Source organism: Dendropsophus ebraccatus, chromosome 14, assembly GCF_027789765.1.
Source record: "Dendropsophus ebraccatus isolate aDenEbr1 chromosome 14, aDenEbr1.pat, whole genome shotgun sequence".
Lineage (NCBI taxonomy): Eukaryota > Metazoa > Chordata > Amphibia > Anura > Hylidae > Dendropsophus > Dendropsophus ebraccatus.
In genome coordinates, this window is record NC_091467.1 from 39,434,971 (window position 1) to 39,460,824 (window position 25,854).

At 47.4% G+C, this 25,854-nt stretch overlaps 2 protein-coding genes across 2 annotated transcripts in view; one reads left to right on the forward strand and one right to left on the reverse strand.

The window, feature by feature from the left end:
• Positions 1-16,030, reverse strand: part of LOC138771684 (uncharacterized) — a 48,347-nt gene extending 32,317 nt beyond the window's left edge. The window contains exon 1 of the mRNA XM_069951565.1: positions 15,811-16,030. The gene's annotated coding sequence lies outside the window, so the exon portion shown is untranslated. The remainder of the gene's footprint in view (positions 1-15,810) is intronic.
• ENGASE (endo-beta-N-acetylglucosaminidase) overlaps positions 1-25,854 on the forward strand; it is a 104,809-nt gene that overhangs the window by 27,064 nt on the left and 51,891 nt on the right. Inside the window, exons 5-9 of the mRNA XM_069951560.1 lie at positions 2,433-2,590; positions 2,688-2,836; positions 9,218-9,377; positions 20,130-20,233; positions 23,402-23,510. Of these exons, the coding sequence (XP_069807661.1) occupies positions 2,433-2,590; positions 2,688-2,836; positions 9,218-9,377; positions 20,130-20,233; positions 23,402-23,510 (680 nt within the window). The remainder of the gene's footprint in view (positions 1-2,432; positions 2,591-2,687; positions 2,837-9,217; positions 9,378-20,129; positions 20,234-23,401; positions 23,511-25,854) is intronic.

The window sequence follows — 25,854 nt, forward strand, 5'->3', positions numbered from 1 at the left end:
ACGGAACGATACAACGTACGGAAAAATCGTTTTGCGATCGCTTAAGCCTATCTCACACATAGGTGAAATAGTTGAAAGAATGTTTACACGGAAATATCTGCGAATTTTTTGGGAACGATCAACGACGATTTGAGAACATGTTGAAAGATCAAAATGAACGATTTCTCGCTCGTCACTTGATCGTTCGCTGCGTTTACATGTACGATTATCGTTCGAATTCGATCGTTATCGTGCAAATTCGAACGATAAATCGTTCCGTGCACCATTAGTGATCAGGCTATTTGGAAGAGCAGAATTGCATTAATGATAATGACTAGTGCAGCAGAGCTGTGTCAGTGATAATGGCACTGGTTGACAGGTGATGGCTGCAGCCATTGTATCAGTATCTGGATAGTGTTGATAATCACAAGTTGAGACTGTTAGATTCTATTGCATCTCATAGTTAGAGATGAGCGAACCTGCCGGATTTCTGGTTCGCTGTCTGCTGACTCCGTGCAGCGGGTGGATACAGCATAAGGAACGCCTAGAAAACTGGGATATAGCCTACGGCCATGGCACAGTTTTCCAGGCGTTCCTTAGGCTGTATCCACCCGCTGCACGGAGCCGGCAGACAGCGGGAGTCAGATGCCGACATCCCCCTCCTCCGCTGCCGCACTGCCATTCACCTTCCCGTATAGTAAGAGGTCCGGTCCCCATTACCAACACCCCAGCCCCCACCACCACCACCACTGCACACCCATTCACTTCCCTGCTGTCCCGGACTTCCAGCTCAGTGCCGCCCCTGCGTCCTGCTGACTCCGTCCCTGTTGTCACCCCCAACAGCCCTCATCATCCGAACCAAGTCGGCAGGACGCGGAAGCGGAAGTGAGGCAGTCCGGGACGGCAGGGAAGTGAATGGCCTTGCTGAGGTGAGGGTGGGGCCCTGACATGTCACTATGCGGGGAGGGTAATGGCAGCGGGGGCAGGGGGTGATGTCTGATGGGGGGGGGCTTGGTGATGGGGATCTCCCTGATAATACTCCCCCATCATTATGAGCAGGTGATGGGAGGAGGAGTAGTGTGTATCTGTCCTACTGCACCGAGCAGGGAGAGGGGGGAGGTAGTTACATGCACAGGCACCTCTCTCCCTCCCTGCTTGGTGTCCTTGCTCCCTAAATTATTCCATAAACATAGTCCATCAATAATGGGTAGTTTACATTACACTACATTACATGACATAGACTTCCACAGGCAATACAGTGCCAGACTTCTACATATAGTGCACCCCCTGCTGGACACTCCGTAGGAATTACAACTGATTCGTGACGTCACTGTTTTTTAGGGAATTTGAAGCCTCCCTGATCTACTAAATTAAAGGAAATAGCAAAATACATGCATTTCCCATAATTAATGTACATTAGGAATTTGTCTAACTTTCCTCAAGTAATAACATATTAAAAAGTATTTTTTGCCGGAGTTTTCCTTCAATGCGTTCCTGAAGAACCAAGGCCTCTAGCTCCCTCATTTTGTTTTGAGTGCCTGGTGAAAAATGTATGTATGTCTCCTGACGCTGTGACTGCCATCACTCCACAGGACTGAGGAGGACTGAGGCAGCACTTATCCTTTGAATATATCAGTCTTATGAAAATAAGGGTGCTGGGGTATTTAGACAAATAGTAAAATATATGTTAGGGCTATTTGTCATTGTATCCTTTTGATTTACACAGTAGCATATTATAGTAACAGGGCCATTATAAAGTAGTTGGTCGCCAAAAACATTTTGTGGAACCGTCAGGGCCGTTTCTGCCATGAGGCGGAATGAGTATTCCGCCTCAGGCGGCAGATTCTGCGCCCCTGCAGGGGGCGGCAGACAGCAGCCCTGCGCCTGCAGCCGCTCACCTGTCCTGCCGCAGCCGTCCGGTCCCGCCGCCAACGCTTACCGCTGTCCCGCGCCGTCAGTCAGCAGCTGTCATCGCCCTCCAGCGAGTCGTGAGTGCCCGTGGTCAGCGGGGGCCGCGATGCCCCCGCTGACCCCAGGCACTCACGACTCTCTGGAGGGCGATGACAGCTGCTGACTGACGGCACTGGAGGGCGGAAAGGAACAGCGGTGGGACGGGACGGCTGCGGCAGGACAGGTGAGCGGCTGCAGGGTCGGGAGACAGCGGTGAGCGGGACGGGACGGCTGCTGCAGGACAGGTGAGTGGCTGCAGGGCCGGCCCGGGGGGGGGGGGGGGTGCGGGGGGTGCAGGCGCGGGTGATTCGGTTACGGCGGGGGGGGGGGGTTGTCAGGGGGCGGCCGCCTGAGGTTTGCCTCAGGCGGCAGAAACCCCAGAATCGGCCCTGGGAACCGTGTAGCTTGTACCTTTTGTCAACAGTGGACTGACACTGTTGATGCTTGCTCTGTTAGCTTTTATTTGACAGATTAATTTTTGTTTGCTTTACACATTTACTCAGGTACATTTATCACAGAATGGGAAGATGGTGCCAAAGTGTGTGAATCGTTTCTGGCTGGTGCCGAGTCTACATATAAAGCAGTTGCAGACCAGATGGTTTCTCTTGCACGTTTCTACAGGTTTGATGGATGGTTGATAAATATCGAGAATGTTCTGAGTGTAAGTAATGCATATTTCCATGAACCACAGTTATTTCCTCCTATAACAAGAGAAAATATTGCATGGACATAAAGTATTGTATTTTTATTCTGTGTAGCCACTTGCAGTGTCCCAGCTGCCCTCGTTCCTCTCCTATTTAACAGAAAAGCTGCACTCACAAATTCCAGGTGGTCTGGTTCTTTGGTATGACAGTGTGATCCACAGCGGACAACTGAAGTGGCAGAATGAACTGAATGATCAAAACAGGTAAATCTTTTTATTTATTTATTTTTGTCTTTTCTGCATTTTATTAAGATTTCATTTCACTTACTGTTTAGCCAATGGCAACTGTTGTATATATGCCATAACTTGAAGTTCCTGGACTCTGAGGTAGAACCTTAAAGGTGTTATCAGGTAATCACTAATAAGTTGAAAAAGGAAAAAAAGCGTGGAGGATCCCCCCTTTTCCATAACCAGCTAGGTAAAAACCAAACAGCAGCAGCCTAGTAATACCTGTGTGCAAAGGACCATTTATTTTAGCTGTCCCCATCCTAATAATACCAGCCTGCTGCTGCCCATTGCAGGAGCGCCATTCTTTGATGCTCTGGAACTACTGGTACCTGGCTTTTCCAAGTACCCCTATGGTGGCGGGTACTGGGGAAAAAATGTGGGGGTTTGTTTTAGCCATTTTATAGGCCAACACTAAGGGCCCTATTCCACTGGACGATTATCGTTCAGATTATCGTTAAATCGTTCGAATCTAAACGATAATCGTTCGGTTGAAATGCAGTTAACGATTAACGACCGAACGAGAAATCGTTGATCGCTTTAAAAGACCTGGACCTATTTTTATCGTTGCTCGTTCGCAAATCGTTCGCGTTGAATAAGACATCGTTCGGTCGTTCGCAATAGATACGAATGCAATAGCGAATAAATAGCGAAGAAAAAACGATCGCAATTACGATCATAAGTAACGATTATCGTTCAATGGAAATGAGTGAACGTTTTCAGGTCTTTCGCAATAGTGGTCGTTTGAGATCGTTAATCGTTAATGATATGCAAACGATAATCGTTTGGTGGAATAGGGCCCTAAGTCTCGATTTGATAATGGATGTCATTGAGACAATTCTGAGACAAACAAATCAGCACCACATAAAATAGACTAGGCTTATCCCTGATGGTAAATTCCACTTTCAATAGACCAGTCTTTTCTTGCCATAGCAGATATAGACTACACACAGAAAATTCCTCTGTCTGTTGATAAATCTCCACATTAGTTTCCTCCATATATCAGTAATAAAGCACTTTTTTTTTGCTAATTATGATGGGTGTAGTAGTAGAGGCATAGTTGATGAGGGGTGTCGTAGTAGTAGAGGCATCGTGGATGAGGGGTGTAGTAATATTAGAGGTATAGAAGATGAGGAGTAGATAAGGGGAGTAGCAGTAGTAGCCATAAGAATGGGAGTAGAAGTAGGAATAGCAACAGTAGTGGGAGTAGTAGTATTAGGAGTGGCAGTAGTAGTAGCAGCAGTAATAGTAGCAGTTTTAGGAGTAGTAGTATCAAGAGTGGAAGTAGTAGTAGGAGTAGTTCTAGTATCAGGAGTAATATTAGCAATAGTAATGGGAGTAGTAGTATCAGGAGTGGGAGTAGTAGCACCAGCAATAGTAGTGGGAGTTATAGTAGCAGTTTTAGGAGTAGTAGTATCAGGAGTTGGTGTAGTAGTAGCATAATAGTGGGAGTAGTAGTATCAGGAGTGAGAGTAGTAGTAGCAATAGTAGTGGGTCTCTTCTGCTCTGGGTCTGTCCTCCTGCAAGTGCACGGCGGTTGCAATCTCCTGGATGTGTGTGGCCTAGCACTGGGTGCTCTGACCTGCAGGAAAAGCAGCTTGCCGGATGTGCCACTACTCCCCCTGCAGGTGCAGGTGGGAGGTCAACAGCAATCTCCTGGAAGCTGGCAGCCAGGCGGCGATCTTGTGGGTGGGTGTATGGGGTCGGGTGGTGGTTGCGATCTCTTGGGTGTGGGCAGGCGGCCCAGCAGGGTGTGCTCTGACCTTTTGGAGAAGAAGCTTGCCCAAAGCGCCACTGCTCCCCTGCAGGTCAGAGTGTAATTTTTTTTTAAACGAATTTACAATTTTAAAGTCTGAGATCAGAATAAAGAACTGGAAAGTTATGGCATTTCTATACTAGAATTTTTAACTTTCAGTGAGGTAGAATAGTATACACAGAAATAAATGAAAAGAGGGAGTTTGCTTAGATATTGAATTTCATTAAAGGGGTTGGCAACTTTATAGTAAAATTTTTCAGTGTACAGTATTAGTAAGTGTACTCACTATATAAACTGACAGCAGCTCCCTGTGTACCTCATAGAATTAAAATCAGACTCCCCTCCTCCAAGCTGTACTGTCCTGCTCTGGGGTGTTTCTGTCCATAAGATGGCTGACATGGAGGAGCATGTGACCATGCCCTGCCCCCTGTGTCCACAACTGAGCCTGTATATGTCTATGGAGGACACTGTGGGCGAGGCACAGTGGCGGATTAAATGTACCCTGGGCCCCGGGCTGTCCACCCAACCTGGGCCCCCCCCCCCCCCAGCCACCCCAGCAGGCTGTGTGGGGTATATAAGAATACAGAGGTCTGAGGGGGATCAGTATATAGAAGTGACCCCAGAACATCACTAATAGGGGATAGGGGGGATGTTTTTGTTCTATCCCCTATTAGTGATGTTCTGGGGTCACTTCCCTGCACTGAGCCCCCACAGACCTCTGTATTCTTATATGCCACAAAGAATCCAGTGTATAATGCACCTAGGACCAAACAGCTACATGCACTACAACTCCCAGCATGTACTGACAGTCTGCAGCCCTCATAATATGCTGGGAGTTGTAGTGCCTGCAGTTGTAGTTGGGTTCTAGTTTAAAAGTTTTCGCTAGTGTACTGTAGTGACCCCGGGGCTGTGTCAGTACACTACCGCAAACAAAACACTGACCCATTTAGACCCCAATGGTACACAGGCTCTGCACACTATAAGGCTGGGTTCACACTATGTATATTTCAGGCAGTATTTGGTCCTCATGTCAGGTCCTCATAGCAACCAAAACCAGGAGTGGATGGAAAACACAGAAAGGATCTGTTGACACAATGTTGTAATTGAGTGGATGGCCGTCATATAACAGTAAATAACGGCCATTATTTCAATATAACAGCCATTGTTTTAAAATAACAGCAAATATTTGCCATTAAATGGCGGCCATCCACTCAATTACAACATTATGTGAACAGAGCCTTTCTGTGTTTTCTATCCACTCCTGGTTTTGGTTGCTATGAGGACCACAATACTGACTGAAATATACTGTGTGTGAACCCAGCCTATAAGTGATTACAGTGCAGTTACTAATGACTCACAGGTGACGTCTTCTCCGATTGCCGTCGCTCACTTTTTCCTTTCCTCTCTATTTGGCGCAGCATCATGAAGACTTCTCCGGCCCCAACTCAACTGCAGGCGGGGAGCTGGGGGTGACTGGGGAAGGGAGGCAGCTGGGGCGACAGGGGGAGAAGCTGGGGCAAATGAGGCCGGGGAGGGGGGGGGGGGAAGCTGGGAAGGCAGGGAAGCAGCAGGGGGTGAACATGATGGGGGTAGCAGCAGGGGGAGAAGATGATGGGGGTAGCAGCAGGGGGAAAAGATGATGGGGGTGGCAGCGGGAGGAGAAGATGATGAAGGGTAGCAGCAGGAGGAGAAGATGATGAAGGGTAGCAGCAGGGGGAGAAGATGATGAAGGGTAGCAGCAGGGGGAGAAGATGATGGGGGTGGCAGCAGATGATGAAGGGTAGCAGCAGGGGGAGAAGATGATGGGGGTGGCAGCAGGGGGAGAAGATGATGGGGGTGGCAGCAGGGGGAGAAGATGATGGGGTGGCAGCAGGGGGAGAAGATGATGGGGGTAGCAGCAGGAGTAGAAGATGATGGGGGTGGCAGCAGGGGGAGAAGATGATGGGGGTGGCAGCAGGGGGAGAAGATGATGGGGGTGGCAGCAGGGGGAGAAGATGATGGGGTTAGCAGCAGGGGGAGAAGATGATGGGGGTAGCAGCAGGGGGAGAAGATGATGGGGGTAGCAGCAGGGGGAGAAGATGATGGGGGTAGCAGCAGGGGGAGAAGATGATGGGGGTGGCAGCAGGGGGAGAAGATGATGGGGGTATCAGCAGGGGGAGAAGATGATGGGGGTGGCAGCAGGGGGAGATGATGGGGGTAGCAGCAGGAGTAGAAGATGATGGGGGTGGCAGCAGGGGGAGAAGATGATGGGGGTGGCAGCAGGGGGAGATGATGGGGGTAGCAGCAGGGGGAGAAGATGATGGGGGTGGCAGCAGGGGGTGATAATGGGGGTATCAGCAGGGGGAGAAGATGATGTGGGTGGCAGCAGGGGGAGAAGATGATGGGGGTAGCAGCAGGGGGAGAAGATGATGGGGGTATCAGCAGGGGGAGAAGATGATGGGGGTGGCAGCAGGGGGAGATAATGGGGGTATCAGCAGGGGGAGAAGATGATGTGGGTGGCAGCAGGGGGAGAAGATGATGGGGTGGCAGCAGGGGGAGAAGATGATGGGGGTAGCAGCAGGGGGAGAAGATGATGGGGGTAGCAGCAGGGGGAGAAGATGATGGGGGTAGCAGCAGGGGGAGAAGATGATGGGGGTAGCAGCAGGGAGAGAAGATGATGGGGGTGGCAGCAGGGGGAAAAGATGATGGGGGTAGCAGCAGGGGGAGAAGATGATGGGGGTAGCAGCAGGGGGAGAAGATGATGGGGGTAGCAGCAGGGGGAGAAGATGATGGGGGTAGCAGCAGGGGGAGAAGATGATGGGGGTAGCAGCAGGGGGAGAAGATGATGGGGGTGGCAGCAGGGGGAGAAGATGATGGGGGTAGCAGCAGGGGGAGAAGATGATGGGGGTATCAGCAGGGGGAGAAGATGATGGGGGTATCAGCAGGGGGAGAAGATGATGGGGGTGGCAGCAGGGGGAGAATATGATGGGGGTGGCAGCAGGGGGAGAAGATGATGGGGGTAGCAGCAGGGGGAGAAGATGATGGGGGTGGCAGCAGGGGGAGATGATGGGGGTAGCAGCAGGGGGAGAAGATGATGGGGGTGGCAGCAGGGGGAGATAATGGGGGTATCAGCAGGGGGAGAAGATGATGGGGGTAGCAGCAGGGGGAGAAGATGATGGGGGTAGCAGCAGGGGGAGAAGATGATGGGGGTATCAGCAGGGGGAGAAGATGATGGGGGTGGCAGCAGGGGGAGAAGATGATGGGGGTATCAGCAGGGGGAGAAGATGATGGGGTAGCAGCAGGGGGAGAAGATGATGGGGTAGCAGCAGGGGGAGAAGATGATGGGGGTATCAGCAGGGGGAGAAGATGATGGGGGTATCAGCAGGGGGAGAAGATGATGGGGGTAGCAGAAGGGGGAGAAGATGATGGGGGTAGCAGCAGGGGGAGAAGATGATGGGGGTGGCAGCAGGGGGAGAAGATGATGGGGGTAGCAGCAGGGGGAGAAGATGATGGGGGTGGCAGCAGGGGGAGAAGATGATGGGGGTATCAGCAGGGAGAGAAGATGATGGGGTAGCAGCAGGGGGGGAAGATGATGGGGGTATCAGCAGGGGGAGAAGATGATGGGGGTAGCAGCAGGGGGAGAAGATGATGGGGGTAGCAGCAGGGGGAGAAGATGATGGGGGTAGCAGCAGGGGGAGAAGATGGGGCGGCATGGAGAGCAGCTAAGGGGCAAGGGGTACAGCCGGGTGGCAGGGGGTATATTCGGGCGGCAGGGAGCCAGGGTGAGCTTCCGGCAGAGAGAGCAGGCCGGAAGCTCACAGTGCAGCCCCGCGGTGCCCGAACTTCTCTGCTTGGCGGCGCGCAGGATGTGACGTCATCACGCCGCCAGGAGAGAAGTACGGGCACCGCAAAGACGGCAAGGAGAGAGGGGGCGGTGCCGCGGCGGACTCCGACGACAGCGCGCCACAGCAGAACATCACTCGGGGGCCCATTGGGCCCCGAAAGTGATGTGCTGCTGGCGCTGCTATGCAAGATCTTAATGTGGGCGGCGCGGGCCCCCCCGGAGCCTTGGGCCCCGGGCGGCCGCCCAAACCGCCCACATTATAATCCGCCACTGGCGAGGCATCATTACATGCTCCTCCATGTCGGCCATCTAATGGACAGAAACTCCACAGAGCAGGACAGTACAGCCTGGAGGAGGGGACTTAGCAGTTGGGTCGGGGAACCTAATGATTAAACTTAGGTAGAGAGTTCCCACAGTCCCACTGGAGGAGGGGAGTCTGATTTTAGTTCTATAAGGGTGCACAGGGAGCTGCTGTCTGTATATACAATGAGTAGTATAAATTGGCCAACCCCTTTAATATTCACTTGATGTAATGACATGACTGCATTATCCATGGTCTATACATATAAATTTCTCCATGCGGATGCCATCAGTAAAGACTCCAGCAGATTTTAGGGTATGCAGTGCTTTGGACAGTGAAGAATGTTGACTGGCCCACTGCCTGAAAAGTGCTTTGTTTAGTGTGTAACGCTATTGCCCTATTGACTTGCTTTATTGAAATGTTGATTTAGATGGCTTTTGTCACATTACTTCAGTTGTCATCTCTTTCCTGTCACAACAGGCAGTTTTTCAGTGCATGTGATGGAATTTTTACAAACTACAACTGGAAGGAAGAACATTTACAGCACATGACAGCAGAGCCACGCAAGAAAGATATCTACATTGGTGTGGATGTCTTTGCTCGGGGAGATGTTGTAGGGGGGAAATTTGAAACTTTCAAGGTAACTAAAAAATTTAACAGTTCAGCTACTTTTACTATAAAGTCAGCAATATTTTACCTAGTGTTTTGCTTTTGAAGTATTTTGCATTTATAGTAAAAACTCAAAGCTGTTTATTTTTCTGTAATAGCAAAAGAGAGCTGCAGCTTACTGCTGATGTAAGACCGCATACATAATATGCAGCCATAGCACTTGCATTTCTTCAGGAATGTGATTGTTTAATAGTTCGGGGAGTCCGCATGTTGGGATGGCAAATGTTTTTTTGCTTTTTTTTTTTAATTATATAATGGGGAAGGGGGGTGATTTAAACTTTTATTATGGGATAGGATTTCTTATTAAAAAAACTTTTTTTTTTTCTTTTAATAATTTGTAGTCCCCCTAGAGGACTGCCATGAGCACTGCCATGATTGCTTATAGAGATTAATGCAGTATATATGTATGAGTGCTCCATTACTAAGGGCTGCTGGATCACATTGTTTTACAGTCCATAATATTAATGTGGAACCAGGGAAAAAACATAAATAGCATATTTACCAAGGCTTGTGTGTCCAACAGCTTTATACACATGTCCGAGTCATGAAAGAAAAGTTAGGGGGGTATTAAGAAGGTTCTGGATAACAGCTTTAGAAAGGGATGCCCAGAAAAATCAGGGCTGAAAGGGGGCTTTCTAAAAAGGAAGCAGGATAACATTGGCTAGATCTCATCCAATCTGCCAAAAATTTGGAGAAATTAGGTGAACCAAGCGCTATAATTTTTTCATACATATAAGTGGTATTCAGCGAAGAGACTTCATGTCGGTCAGGAATGATCTGAGATTTCCAATGTCTGGTCAGAACAATTTTGGATATTATAAAAAAAATTTACAGCAGAAGGGTCTGAATTTAAGAGGGATCTTGTCCATCCCTAAAGAGAGTAGGACCAGTTGTGAGGACCACGCTAGTGGGACATGTTCAAGGCTTAAAAAAAAATGTTTTAGTGTGAGTCTTAATTACTGCGGACAAGCATACACAACCATAGGATGTGGAACAAAGTACCTTTGGTGGTACAGTGCCTTCAGCAATGGTCCGTGAAGTAAGGGTGAAGTATTACAAAGCAAGATGGGGTTAATACCACCTTAAGATAGTCTTAAGGGCGGATTTTACATGAGAACTGCACCTCAGATACTTATATATATATACTTATGTCTGGTAGTTCATGCCACCCCAGAGTAGTTCCCTCCGAGATCTTGCTCCCATGTTCTCAATGGGTAAGTTATGACAAATTGGTTGTGCGCATCCATCTCAGTGTACAATTTGCACAAACCACCGCATCTAAGAAATGGGATAACTGTGGGGGTCCAGATACAGAGATTTAGCAGCTAGGCGCAACAAAGCATTCCTAATTTGTAAGTGTTTGGAGAAGTCATTTTTATGTATGTCTGAGTGTATTAAAAGGTAACAAATCTCCTTTACTACAAATATCGGACACTGTAGCTACACCTCTCTCCCTCCACTCCCTAAAGTTCACTCCTGGCAACATGGTGTGTAGGAACTCTAATGGAAGATCAGTTTTGTTCATTGCCTTTATGCGGTTTAACTCAAAATGGGAGAATAAGGAGATGTTGGAGCGAGAGAGGGCGTGCATTATGTGTTTTAATCTGCACCAACGGAAATTCGGTTGAGTTCTTCCACCATTTTCTTAGCATGGAGGTCAGAGCTACAATGTGATAGTTTTTCAGATTTGGGACCTCAAGCTTCCTGTAGCTTTATGCTTGCATATATTGTTAAAAGTGATACAAGGTTTTTGATCCATCCAGATTAATTTTTGAAGAATGTGGCGAAGTTTAATAAAAAAAGAGGTAGGAAGGGAGATTGGAAGGGTCCTAAACAGGTAGAGTAGGAACATATTTGAGGGTGGCATTCCTTACAATTCAGGAGATATCCTGTTTGGAAAGGGATTTGGCCTCTAATGAAATACCCCGCAGTAGTTTGTCATAGTTGTGTTTGCATAGTGAACTCTGGAAAGAAAATAGGATATTCCTAAATAAGGGATACCCTTTGGTTTTTACTCAAATGGAATCAAATCCAGAGGTGCAAGCCTCAGTGTCTGCAGTATTGTCCAAGGAAAGGTCTCACACCCCCTCCTTGAAGTGACTCTGTACCCACAATCTCACCCCCCCCCCCCCCCCCCAACCCGCTTGTACCTTCGGATATCTGCTTTTAATCCAAGATCTGTCCTGCGGTCCGTTTGGCAGGTGATGCAGTTATTGTTATAAAAAACAATTTTAAACTGGCAGCCCACGCCTTTCGGGAGTGGCCTAGATTGTGTATGCATTAGGCTGGCACAACCTCTCTGTCCCTCCTCCCTGCCCTACTGTTCATTAGGAATGCTCCAGGCAGATTGCCTACTATTCGTCAGCTATGTCAGCCCCGCACATGAACTGGATCGTGCAAACCTGTGCAAATGTTCAGCATGGAGAAAATGTTCCAGTGGCATTCCTAATGATGAAGAGGGTGCAGAGGAGGGACGGAGGGGTGGTACAAAGTTGGCACAGATATTCTAAGCCACGCCCGTAGGGCACAGGTCTGTAGGTTTAAAAGTTGTTTTTTAAGACAATAACTGCATCACCTGTCAAACGGACCGCAGGACAGATCTTGGATTAAAAGCAGCTATCCAAAGGTACAAGTGGTTTGGGGGGTCAAATTGTGGGTACAGAGTCGCTTTAAAGAATAAGGCTGCATTCACGCGTCTATAAATCGGCTGTTATTTCTGACTCAGATTCTGATGTAAAATGTATTATTATCGGACAATGATTCTGAGGTGGAGGAGGAAACTGTCACAAGTTCTCTCCTTCGAGGGAAAATAAGAAGTGTTCCTCTGAGAATGTTGATATTTTGTTTGGTGCAGTTAGTAGCACGATGGATATTGAAAATGTGCAGGAGTTTAGGAAATTGGAGCGAGACTCCATTTAAGAGTGTGACACTAAGCTCTGAACGGAAGCTCTTAAGATAGACGTCAAGGTTGTAAAGAAAACCTCCCTTTTCAGGATGCCTCCCAGTTAAGGGATCCCATGGATAGAAAAATGGATGAGTTATTAAAGGAGTACTCCAGAAAATTGAATTTAAATTAAACTATCACCCCAAGGTATATAACTTTATAATATAATATTATTACCAATAGTACTTTCTTCAGTGGCTTTTCCGTGCTTCAGCACTGACAGACAATTCAAAATAGAAGGACTACAAAATTTGTATTGGTCCCAACTTCTCCCTCTTTTCCGTGACAATGCATCATCCTCCTCCTGATGTCACTTGGCTGGATTTTGTCTCCCACCCCCTGAGTGATTCTCTTTCTCTGACCAGCCACTCCAGCCTATATTTGAGCAGACAAGGAGTGAAAGAAATAGGTATTGAAAGTTCACTCTATCTTATGTTGGAGTACCCCTTTAAGAAAAGCTTGGGTCACCACATCTGCTTTTTATTACTCCAATATTGCTGCCACTAGTGTAGCTAGAGCCCTTTTTGTGTGGCTAGGCCCCATTCACCCTAAAGAATCAGCGCCAAATCCTGCCTTCTATCAGTTTGAATGGGAGGGCTCGCTCGTGCCGCCAGTGACGACACACCTAGGTTCCAGTCTGGAGTATACTCACAGAGCCCTGGGTGACATTTCATTGTGGTTATAATTTTTTGTATATATATACAGTGTGTGTGTGTGTGTGTGTGTGTGTGTGTATGTATGTATATGTGTGTATAAATATATATATATACTAGAAAATGTACCCGGCGCTGCCCGGGTATAAAGTGTCAGTGTGTATAGAGGGTCCTGTATACCTGTAGTATAGAGTTGGTGGAGGTGCTGTATACCTGTAGTATAGAGTTGGTGGAGGTCTTGTATACCTGAAGTATATAATTTGGGGGTCCTGTATACCTGTAGTGTATAGTTTGGGGTTCTCTATACCTGTAGTACAGAGTTGGTGGAGGTGCTGTGACAGTGTTATCCAGTCACAGCATGGCGGTATTGGTCAGGTCTGGTATGGCAGTGTTATCCAGTCACAGTATGGCGGTATTGGTCAGGTCTGGTATGACGGTGTTATCCAGTCACAGTATGGTGGTATTGGTCAGGTCTGGTATGGCAGATTTATACAGTCACAGTTTGGCGGTATTGGTCAGGTCTGGTATAGCGGTGTTATCCAGTCACTGTATGGCGGTATTGGTCAGGTCTGGTATGGAGGTGTTATCCAGTCACAGTATGGTGGTATTGGTCAGGTCTTATAACTACAAGAGCGGACAAGGCACTACCCCACACAATGTGATGTATTCAATAAATAAGCACACTGTAAGCTATCTAGGGTGCTCGAACCGAATTGGCATGAATCAACTAAATTCAAAACTCACAAACAAAAGCATGCCAAATGTATCGGTGGCACATCCAAAATCAAATACCAACCAAGTAAGTAAGTTAAAGTATGACAAAAATAAATTTTATTGGTACAAAACAACAAATGGGACACACAGGTTAAAAACACTTAAAATACCAAACCAATCGAACATTGTGCCGTGTATGATAAGCACGGCACAAGGACAAGCTGACAAACAAAGGTAAATAGGATCCTCACTGGTGCAAGTAATGTGTAATGCAATAGACACAAGTGCAAAAAAGATGCAAGGCAAATAGAAAAAGGGCCGAAGCCCAACGGATGTATATCACCAGACAAGAGGATCTGTATCAGCGTCCACAGAATCCCACGCGTTCCGTCCCCGCTTGGGACTTTCTCAAGGGTAATAGTACTGATAACAAACATCATATATATACCCACTTGTAATCAAATAGATAATAAACACAAGATGTGTATAGTAAACAGAATTAGCCAAACCTCGTACATGATGCCGGTCCGCGCTCCCAGTCATGGCCGCGGCGTCCATGTATACAGACTGCGCATGCGCAAACAATACATGTCCGGGCCCTCCGTCCACGTGACCTGCAATGTCCGTTTCAACAACTTTATTGAATCCAGGTTGAGGCCGGATGACGCGTGTGAACACGCAAATATAACAACCCTATGATCACACTGGCTCAATAGACTGTATGAAGCAACTTAATCAACAAAAGACAATAGACAAAAAGATGTAAATAAACAGATAAAAAAAGAACATGAGAGAATGAAAACCCCAAATAAACCTACAAAATAATATTAAATAATTTAACCATAAAAGGATATAAACCTAGTGCATTATGTGTTTGAAAGTTATACTTAGGTGTTAAAAGATAATTATTTTTAAATTTTGTTTATTTTATTTTTTTATATTTTTTTATTTTTTTATTATTTTTTTATTTTTTATTTTTTATTGTTATTATTTATTGATCTATTATTATTATTATTTGTTACTTTTGTTGTTATTTATTATTTTATTATTTATATTCTATTTATAGTTTACTAACTTTTATTTTTATTTTTTATTATTTTTTATTATTAATTACCGGCATCATGTACGAGGTTTGGCTAATTCTGTTTACTATACACATCTTGTGTTTATTATCTATTTGATTACAAGTGGGTATATATATGATGTTTGTTATCAGTACTATTACCCTTGAGAAAGTCCCAAGCGGGGACGGAACGCGTGGGGTTCTGTGGACGCTGATACAGATCCTCTTGTCTGGTGATATACATCCGTTGGGCTTCGGCCCTTTTTCTATTTGCCTTGCATCTTTTTTGCACTTGTGTCTATTGCATTACACATTACTTGCACCAGTGAGGATCCTATTTACCTTTGTTTGTCAGCTTGTCCTTGTGCCATGCTTATCATACACGGCACAATGTTCGATTGGTTTGGTATTTTAAGTGTTTTTAACCTGTGTGTCCCATTTGTTGTTTTGTACCAATAAAATTTATTTTTGTCATACTTTAACTTACTTACTTGGTTGTAGGGCTGGGCGGTATACCGTGAAAATACCGATACCGTCCATGGCGTCGGTTAACCGACCTCAACTCTGCCAGGACGGTATCTGCGGTATTTCACAGTTTTGTGCGCTGTATGTGCAGATGCAGGGATGTCGGCGTGTCAGAGCCAGGCAGGATGTGGCTACAGCTGATCGAATGAGAGGAGTCTTATCCGAGGCCCGAGACAGGAGGGGGATCACTGAGCACTGACACTATAGCCCAGGGATCTGGCTTATCTCCCTCCCGGGCCCCAAGATGCGGACACTGAGCCGGTGGAGCCCGCGGCCGAGTGCAGCCTCGGAGTGTCTAGTGTCCTGCACTCCCCGGGCAGTGAACGAGGCACAGAGCAGACGTCTGCAGGCTGAGGACCGGACTGCTGCTCGGGTGACAGCGCTGCCCCATCCCCCTCCTGTCACTGCCGGACCCGTCCTATCAAACAGGGAAATTGCTTGGGGCCCCCCTTCTATCCCCCATCCGTGTGACTGAGGAGCAGCAGCCTTCAGGAGGTAAACTTACTAGTGTGCTGCCGTCCACACAGCCCTCCCCCGTCACTCCTAGCCGGCACCGGTCTTCAGGAGGCACACTCTGCCGGGTTGTAGATCCTCCCATTGTGTCCAGGGAAAGGGACAGTGTCTGTGTAGCAGCATGTTAGTGCACGGAGGAGCCGCTTTCTTGTTTAGTTTCCCTGACGTGCTCTGTCTCTTATCACTGACACCTGACACCAGAGGCGAAAGGAGAGAGCGGTTTCTTCATCTACACTCAGGCTCTGGCTTTCCCTGGAATAGCCGAGTTGTCTCAGTTCATGGACACATGTAACACTGGATGTCCCTGGAATAGCCAAGTTGTCTCAGTTCATGGACACATGTAACACTGGATGTCCCTGGAATAGCCGAGTTGTCTCAGTTCATGGACACATGTAACACTGGATGTCCCTGGAATAGCAGAGTTGTCTCAGTTCATCTAGCTCTAGCTATCCCTTCAGTTCCTAGTCACCACATGTAACTGGCTGGAAGGAAGGGAGACAAGTCTCTGTATATACACACACATGAGGAAGGGGGGCAGTCTCCCTTCCTCCTGTGTGTATATATAGAGACTTGTCCCTTCCTGTGTGTATGTAGCTGTATAACTCTGCTAAGACCCCTAATAATGACAAATAATAGTCACAATAGACTAAATACACAGCCTTGAGTTGCTGCTGAGTAAGTTACTGGTTTTTTTTAAATACTTTTTAGGGTACAAACACCCACACCGTATACGCAGCGTATTTACTGCTACGATATGCAGCAGATTTGATGCTGTGTTCAGTTATTTAGATCTAATCTGCTGCGTATTTGCGGTGTATCGCAGCAGTAAATACGCAGCATATATGCCGTGTGTGTTTGTATCCTTAGAAAGAAAATATCCCCAATTTGGCACATACAAGTGGGTGTGGCTTGCAAAAAGAGGGTGTGGCTTACAAAGTGGCGTGTCATAGTTATCGTTCAATTATCGTTATCGCAGCTACATGTGCGATAAACCGCGATATTGATTTAAGCCAATATCGCCCAGCCCTACTTGGTTGGTATTTGATTTTGGATGTGCCACCGATACATTTGGCATGCTTTTGTTTGTGAGTTTTGTATTGGTCAGGTCTGGTGTGGTGGTGTTATCCAGTCACAGTATGGCGGTATTGGTCAGGTCTGGTATAGCAGTGTTATCCAGTCACAGTATGGCGGTATTGGTCAGGTCTGGTATAGCAGTGTTATTCAGTCACAGTATGGCGGTATTGGTCAGGTCTGGTATGGCAGTGTTATCCAGTCACAGTGTGGCCGTATTGGTCAGGTGTGGTACGGCAGTGTCATCCAGTCACAGTGTGGCGGTATTGGTCAGGTCTGGTATGGCAGAGTTATCCAGTTACAGTATGGCAGTATTGTTCAGGTCTGGTATGGCGGTGTTATCAAGTCACAGTATGGCGGTATTGGTCAGGTCTGGTATAGTAGTGTTATCCAGTCACAGTATGGCCGTATTGGTCAGGTGTGGTTTGGCAGTGTCATCCAGTCACAGTGTGGCGGTATTGGTAAGGTCTGGTATGGCGGTGTTATCCATTCACAGTATGGCGGTATTGGTCAGGTCTGGTATGGCAGTGTTATCCAGTCACAATGTGGCGGTATTGGTCAGGTCTGGTGTGGTGGTCTTATTTGATATGGTATGACAGTGTTATTCAGTCACAGTATGGTGGTATTGGTCAGGTCTGGTGTGGCGGTGTTATCCAGTCACAGTATGGTGGTATTGGTTAGGTCTGATATGACAGTGTTATCCAGTCACAGTATGGCAGTATTGGTCAGGTCTGGTGTGGCAGTGTTATCCAGTCACAATATGGCGGTATTGGTCAGGTCTGGTATGGAGATGTTATCCAGTCACAGTGTGGCGGTATTGGTCAGGTCTGGTGTGGCAGTGTTATCCAGTCACAGTGTGGCGGTATTGGTCAGGTCTGGTATGGAGTTGTTAACCAGTCACAGTATGGCGGTATTGGTCAGGTCTGGTATGACAGTGTTATCCGATCACAGTATGGTGGTATCAGGTCTGGTATGGCAGTGTTATCCAGTCACAGTATGGCGGTATTGGTCAGGTCTGGTGTGGTGGTTTTGGTCAAGTCTGGTGTGGCAGTGTTAAATGTGACGTGTGGAGCTATTACCTACCAGTCCTGATGCTAATTGGTGAGTGAGGATCGGGCATCTTCAGGTTTAGTGCTTAGGGCAGCACCAGCTGGTAATACTGCCCTGTATACCTGTATAGATGGAGTAGGAGGTCCTGTATACATGTACTGTACAGATGGAGTAGGGGGTCTACCAGTTATTACTGTGGATGTTGTGAGGCAGCTGTCCTAGCAACCACAACTCACTGTGAAAATGAAAGCAGTAATCCTATTGGTTGCTAAGGCTCCCAACTGCCGTTTCCTCTGTGCAGAGCTGCAGCTAATTATATCACCTGTGTGTGCAGTGTAGAGATTTTCCCATTCATCTTTATGGGGCGCCGCTCTTCCCCCCCCCCCCCTCCTCTCCTGTACATCTGGCGGGGACAGGACCTTCGCTAAAACCTTCCCGGGCACCCAATGTATCTGTGGGCCAAATTTGGGGTCAAACGGTTCAGACGTTTGGAAGTCTATATGGGACAGACAGACAGACAGACAGACAGACTTTCATTTTTATGATATAGATATATATATTCTTTTGCAGGCTGTTTTTGGGTAGTGGTGTTCTAAGATATTTATATTGCATGTTTGCACTTTTGTTACATACATCAATTGTTATATATATTTTTTGTATTACATGAATTGCTATTTATTTATTTATTTATTTATTTATTTATTTATTTATTTAGCACCAGCACTTTATATATAGGGGTTGATTTCAGCAGTTAGCAATAATATAATTTTATTCCTATATTAGACCTAGGGCTCCGACAAAGATCTCAGGAGAGGAGCAGGTCCCCTGTGGGGGGTTGGGTGTATTGATGCCAACCCCTGTGTGATGGTTTACCTGCTTTGGGTTTTTAGTGTTTTTAAATGTTTGTTCTAGTTGCTATGTCATTTTCTGTGTAAGTGATTCAAATAAAATAAGTGATTTTCTATTGTAATACTTTGGTGGGTGCACCATTATTTTGTTTTTCTTAGTGCAAATGTGTTTGTCACCAGTTATGTGGCTTAGATAAAAGAACCCTAAGGAAAAAAGGACAAGATAATAATTTGGTCCACTTGTAAACTTGTAATGAAATAAATAGTGAAACAACAAAGCAAAAGAAATGTTCTAAATGCATGTGTGGCTGTGTCTGGTACCACAGCTTGGTCCGTTTAAGAGATGTCCTGGAAAACCCTAATATTAGTTTTAGAGCTACATATTTAATACAATTTTCATTGATGTTTTCGATTGATCTACTGTATATGTTTTTTATTTTTTAGGCTGGGTTCACACTACGTATATTTCAGTCAGTATTGTGGTCTTCATATTGCAACCAAAACTAGGAGTGGATTAAAAACACAGAAAGGCTCTGTCCACACAATGTTGAAATTGAGTGGATGGCCGCCATATAACAGTAAATAACTGCTGTTATTTTAAAACAACGGCTGTTATATTGAAATAATGGCAAATATTTGCCATTAAATGGCGGCCATCCACTCAATTTCAACATTGTGCCTTTCTTTGTTTTTAATCCACTCCTGGTTTTGGTTGAAATATGAGGACCACAATACTGACTGAAATATACGTAGTGTGAACCCAGCCTTAATGCGTTGAGACACATCAAAGGGGTACTCCGGTGGGGGGGGGGGGGCTTTTTTTCGAACTGGCTGGGGAGGAGGTGGCTGAGGGCAGCGACATCCGTTCACCTCCCCGGTTCCAGCAGCGGGTCCCGTATCACGGCGCTCTGGTCCCCGCTTCCTGGTCTCTGACGCGGGCTTGAGACGTGACGTTTTAAGTCCGCTCAGCCAGTCAGTGACGAAGGCGGGATCCCACCTCCGTCAACTGACTGGCTGGGTGGACTAGAAACTTCACGTCTCAGAGACCAGGAAACGGCCGGGCAGCTGACACCAGAGCGCGGGATACGGGACCTGCCGATGGAACCGGGGAGGTGAGTGGACGTCACTGCCCTCAGCCACCTCCTTCCCGGCCAGATTGAAAAAAAGACCCCCCGCTGGAGTACCCCTTTAACTTACACATCATATAGTTGCTAATAAAAGTTCAGTTTAAACTTTGTAATATAACATACACAATTCCTATAATGGCATGTCACTTTTGTAAATTTGGTTTATGTCAATCTACCTTAATTTCTCACATAGATTGAACTGTGTTCTGTTTCAGTCATTAGAGATGATACGGCAGTATGGCTTCTCTGCTGCTCTTTTTGCTCCAGGATGGGTATATGAGTGCTTCAACAAAGAACAGTTCCTAGAGAACCAACAAAGGTGAAAACATAGGCTGCCTGTATGCCGTATCTGGTAGGATGTTATATGCACAAAGTTTTTTGAGTTGTATTATTTTTTTCTTTAAAAAGTGCTGTGCTGTCCAATCGGAACATAAATAGCTTAAATGGGCAAAAAGGGGTCTGACACTTAAGGGCAATCTGTCAGCTGCAGTTCACGTTCCAAATTCCTGGTGATTCCTGGATGTAGAAAAATGTTTTTTTGTATAGTAAGAAGAGTCAAAGATGCTTTCCCGAGCTCATGAAGTGCAGCAAGCTGTAAAAGCTCCTCCCTCTCCCAAACCTGAACCTGCATTGGGCTTGGCTTCCAGGTGTCAATCGAGTAGGAAGGAAGGGGAGACAAAAGGGGAGACAAAACATTTAGCTTGCAGCTATTCAGGAGCTTGGAAACGCCTCTTTGAATCAAAGAATAAAAGTACAGTATGTCGCTACATCCTGGAAGCACAGCTGGTACCATGAGTCTTCCTGACCCAATGGCTATCTAGCAGTGTCTGCAGTGTGGAACATCAATTTAAGCTCACAGATTATCTTTAATGGGGAAGTCTGGTATTTTCTAAAAGCCGGCAGCCTGCAGGGGGTAATTTATTTCAAGTATGCAGTTACCTCTACCCCGTGCTAGCAGTGAGTGGCTGGACCGGCTGAGTTATTTTTCACTGAGTTGTGATGACGTCACAATTGGGGGGGGGGATGCCGACCAGGCTGATGGACTGGCCGCTAAGTCAATCAGTGACTGGAGAGTCGACCCGCCCCAGTCACTGACTGGCTGAGCAGCCAGTCCATCAGCCAGGTCGTGATGTGGACATCTTGGAGATCCTGGAGCCCGTGGTGGTCCAACGGCCGCTCTTGCCACTCACCATGGGCCTGTGGGCACGTACTTGAAATTAATGTAGCCCCTCCCCCTCCAGGCTGTCTGCTTTTAGAAAACGCAGATTTTTCCTTTAAAGGTGGTGTGAATTTAATAATTTATCTCCTGTAAGTGGGAGATTTGGGACATTTTTGAAACTTTTGAAAAAGAAATGACCTAAAAGAAGCTCCCTAACAATTACGGAAACTGTGTGGAAAATGAGGGATGTTTTCTCATGAAAAACACATTTTTCTAAAGTTTTGACACTTAACCTTCTATATGGTTTTACATTGGGAAAGCCTGCCCCCCAACCACCCACCCACCCAAGTAAAAAAAAAACACATGTAATTATACCCTGAAGGATACTTTCATAGGTATAGGATCAACAGCAAATTTGAAGCTGCAGAGTTGATGCTTTGTTAAAGGTGTTATCCAGAACTACAAAAACATGGCCACTTTCTTCCAGAGACAGCCCCACTCTTGTCTCCAGCTTGGGCGGGGTTTTGCGGCTCAGTTCCGTTGAAGTGAATGGAGCTTAATTGCAAACCGCAAGTTCAATTTGGCTGAAATAAGTACTCTGTACGGAACCGCAAGTAAATCCACGGCTGTGAGTTGGAACATTTCCGTCCTCAAACAATGGTCTTTTTTCACGGCGCCGTATACGATCCGGCCGTAAGCTCATACGTAGTGTGCATTGTGCGGGCGTATATCGTATACTTTCAAGCGAACGCAGCAACCTCAAAATTACGTGCGTATATTCGCGGTTCGCACTACGGACGGAAAGATACGCAGTGTGAACATAGCCTTATACTGCGTTTACACGGAACGATTATCGTGCAAATTTGCACGATAGCGTTCGAATTCGAACGATAATCGTTTGTGTAAACGCTGCAAACAATTGATAAATCGTTCATTTTGATCTTTGAACAAGTTGTCAAATCGTCGTTGATCGTTCGCAAAAAAATTTGCAGATCGTTCCGTGTAAATAGTCGTTCACCGATTTACCCTATGTGTGAGATAGGCTTAAGCGATCGCAAAACAAATTTTCCGTACGATATATCGTACCGTCTAAACGCTGATCGTTATGAGAAAAAAAACGTTACTCCGACATCGTTAATAGTACAATCGGGCGAATTATTGTTTCGTGTAAACGTAGCATTAGGGTCCATTTACACAGAAAATCTTTGGCAGATAATCTGTCAGATAATCTATCTGCCAAAGCCAGAAACAGACTATAAACAGAGATCAGGTCTTAAAGGAAAGCTTGAGTTTTCTCCTCTTTACAAATCCATTCCTGACTTTGGCTTCAAATCTTTTAGAGATAATCTGTCAGATGGCCTAAACTAATGGTGCGTTTAGACAGACAGATTTATCTGACAGATCTTAGAAGCCAAAGCCAGGAACAGACTGTAAACAGGGATCTGGTTGTAAAGGAAAGACTGGGATCTATCCTCTTTTTAACTCCATTCCTGGCTTTGGCTTTCAAAATCTGTCAGATAAATCTCTCTGTGTAAACTTAGTATAAGGGTCCACTTACACAAAAAGATTATCTGACAGATTATCTGCCAAAGATTTGAAGCCAAAGCCAGAAATGGATTTGAAAAGAGGAGAAATTTCAGGCTTTTCTTTATGACCAGATCTCTGTTTATAGTCCATTCCTGGCTTTGGCAGATAATCTGTCAGATAATCTTTCTGTGTAAATGGACCCTTATGCTAAGTTTACACGAGGCGATTATTGGCCCGATCGTACAATTAACGATTTTGAAGTAACAATTTTTTTTTTTACAACGATCATCGTTTAGACTGTACGATATATCGTACGGAAAAATCGTTTTGCGATCACGTGCCCGCAGCCCGGCCCCCCGCTGCCGCTCCAATGCCCCCCCCCCCCACTGCCACTCCGATGGCCCCCCGCTGCCGCTCCAATCGCCGTCGCTCCGATCGCCACCCCCGCTGCCGCTCCGATTACCCCCCCCCCCCCCCCCCCCCCCCCCCCCGTGCTGCCGCTCCGATCACTGTCTTGTCTGGACAGCCAAATCCAAAGCTTTAGCTATCCCGGCATGATGGGAGTTGGAGGGCCGCAGTTTGGAGACCCATGGTTTAGACAATCAATGTTTGGAGTCCCAGAATATGTCAATGGGTCATTATTGTCTGCATTTTGTATTATTCTCTTATTTAGACCTTTCCTAATGGAAATGTGTGTTTTGCCATCCCCTGGATAAACATTGTAAGATAATAGGTTGAACTAGATGGATTTTATTTTCAATATTATGTTTTTTGAAATACCTGTTTCCTTTTTGGATGCAGGTTTTGGTCTCTTTTGGAAGGTCACCTCTACAGTCACAGCCACAGCACCCTCCCTATATGTTCCTCCTTCTGTCTTGGCCGTGGAAAAAATAGGTTTTCGTATGGGCAGGTTAGACATGTCCTTTTATTGATATTATTTTATTATGTACATTCTTATGTAATTAGCAGCTTTTTTCCAAATTTGTAAATGAGCTGCTACTTTATTTAATCCCTTTTTGTCATTAGTATGCTTGTTTGCTTTCAGTGAATGAAAACTGTATATATTTTTTAACCTGGTTTATTGGAAATTGCATTGTCACGGCCGTGGCGGCGTCCCGTGTTCCGGGCCGCCGCCGCGACCTCCTCCTGCCCCATGCAGCCGCCGGGGTCCTTGTGCAGGGACCCGGCGCTGCTGCTAGTTCGGCCCCTGGGGGCGCCTCACCTCTCCTCCGCTCCTGTCTCTCACTGTGCCGGCCGGCGCGCGCGTCCCCGCCTCCTAGGGCGCGTGCGCCGGCTGTCTCGGATTTAAAGGGGCAGTGCGCTCCTAATTGGTCCACATGTCAATCACTCCCCTATAAGTTCCAGCCCTGCCCCACTACAGGTGTTGGAGCCTCTACATGCTTCCCATAGCGTTTGGCCCAGCTCCCTGTTGTTCCTGATTCCTATCCGCTACCTGGTCCCTAGTCCCTGTTCCTGATTCCTATCCGCTACCTGGTCCCTAGTCCTTGTTCCTGGTTCCTGCTCCCCTGTTACTCCATTGCTCCTGTGTTCAGCCTGTCACCTGCGGTTTCACCTACAGACCTCTGCCAGCACCATCTCCTGCCTACTGCTCCTGCCACGCCTCGCCTGCCGTCGCTAGCAACCAAGCCAGGGGTAGCGACCTGGGGGTCGCCTGCCGCAGCAAGTCCATCCCGCCTTGCGGCGGGCTCTGGTGAAAACCAGCGGCCCCTTAGACTCCGCTCCCTGGTAAGGTTAGTGCCATCGCTGGTGACGGTCCAGTGGATTCACTACTCCAGGCGTTACAGTAGGCTCCAACCATGGATCCCGGCGAGGTGCCTGATATCCGTGACATAGCCCGAGTGGTCGCCCAACAGGCGCAACAAATCCAGCAACAGTCGCAGCAGATCCAGCAACTCACTGCCGCCTTACAGCAGCATACTACAGCCCAGCGCTCACCACCTCCTGCTGCTTTTTCTACACTTAGACTGGCTCTCCCAAGTAAATACTCTGGTGACTCCAAGTTGTGCAGAGGATTCCTGACCTAATGCACCATGCATATCGAACTTCTAAGCAGTCAGTTTGCCACCGAGCGCTCTAAAGTGGCTTTCATCATCAGCCTATTGGAAGGTAGAGCTCTGGCCTGGGCCACACCACTGTGGGACCGTGATGATCCTGTGGCTGCTAATCTCCGAATTTTCCTGGCCGAGTTCCGCTCTGTCTTTGAGGAACCTGCCCGTGCGTCTTCGGCTGAGACTGCTCTCCTCAACCTATCCCAAGGAACTTCCTCTGTTGGTGACTACGCCATCCAGTTCCGCACCCTGGCGGCAGAATTAGACTGGAATGAGGCCGCTCTAATAGCCACCTTCAAGAAGGGCCTGTCCAGTCGGGTGAGAGACGTGCTTTCCGCCCGAGACCTACCTACCCGTGACCCCACTAGCCAGACCCCTGACTATCTCCTCGGTCACGGGCGAGATTCTTACCGACCATGTGCACTACCAGACCGCACCTCTAGTCCTCCAGGTGGGCACTTCACATCTGGAAAAGATCTCCTTCTACGTCCTGCCCCATTCTTCTTCCACCATCCTCCTGGGACTCCCTTGGCTGCAATTACATGCCCCTAAGCTGGACTGGAGAACCGAGAAGATTCTTAGTTGGGGTCAGGACTGTTCCAACCAGTCTCTGAGGTCACCTCAGCCCAAGTACTCTATGTTGTCACCCGAGCCCGCCAAGCCTTTATCCGGCCTACCGGCGGAATTCCAAGACTTGCCTGATGCCTCCATCTGCAGGCAAGAAAGAGGGGGAGGCCAAAGGGGGGGGGGGTACTGTCACGGCCGCGGCGGCGTCCCGTGTTCCGGGCCGCCGCCGCGACCCCCATCTGCCCCATGCAGCCGCCGGGGTCCTTGTGCAGGGACCCGGCGCTGCAGCTAGTTCGGCCCCTGGGGGCGCCTCACCTCTCCTCCGCTCCTGTCTCCCACTGTGCCGGCCGGCGCGCGCGCGTCCCCGCCTCCTAGGGCGCGCGTGCGCCGGCTGTCTCAGATTTAAAGGGGCAGTGCGCTCCTAATTGGTCCACATGTCAATCACTCCCCTATAAGTTCCAGCCCTTCCCCATTACAGGTGTTGGGAGCCTCTACATGCTTCCCATAGCGTTTGGCCCAGCTCCCTGTTGTTCCTGATTCCTATCCGCTACCTGGTCCCTAGTCCCTGTTCCTGATTCCTATCCGCTACCTGGTCCCTAGTCCTTGTTCCTGGTTCCT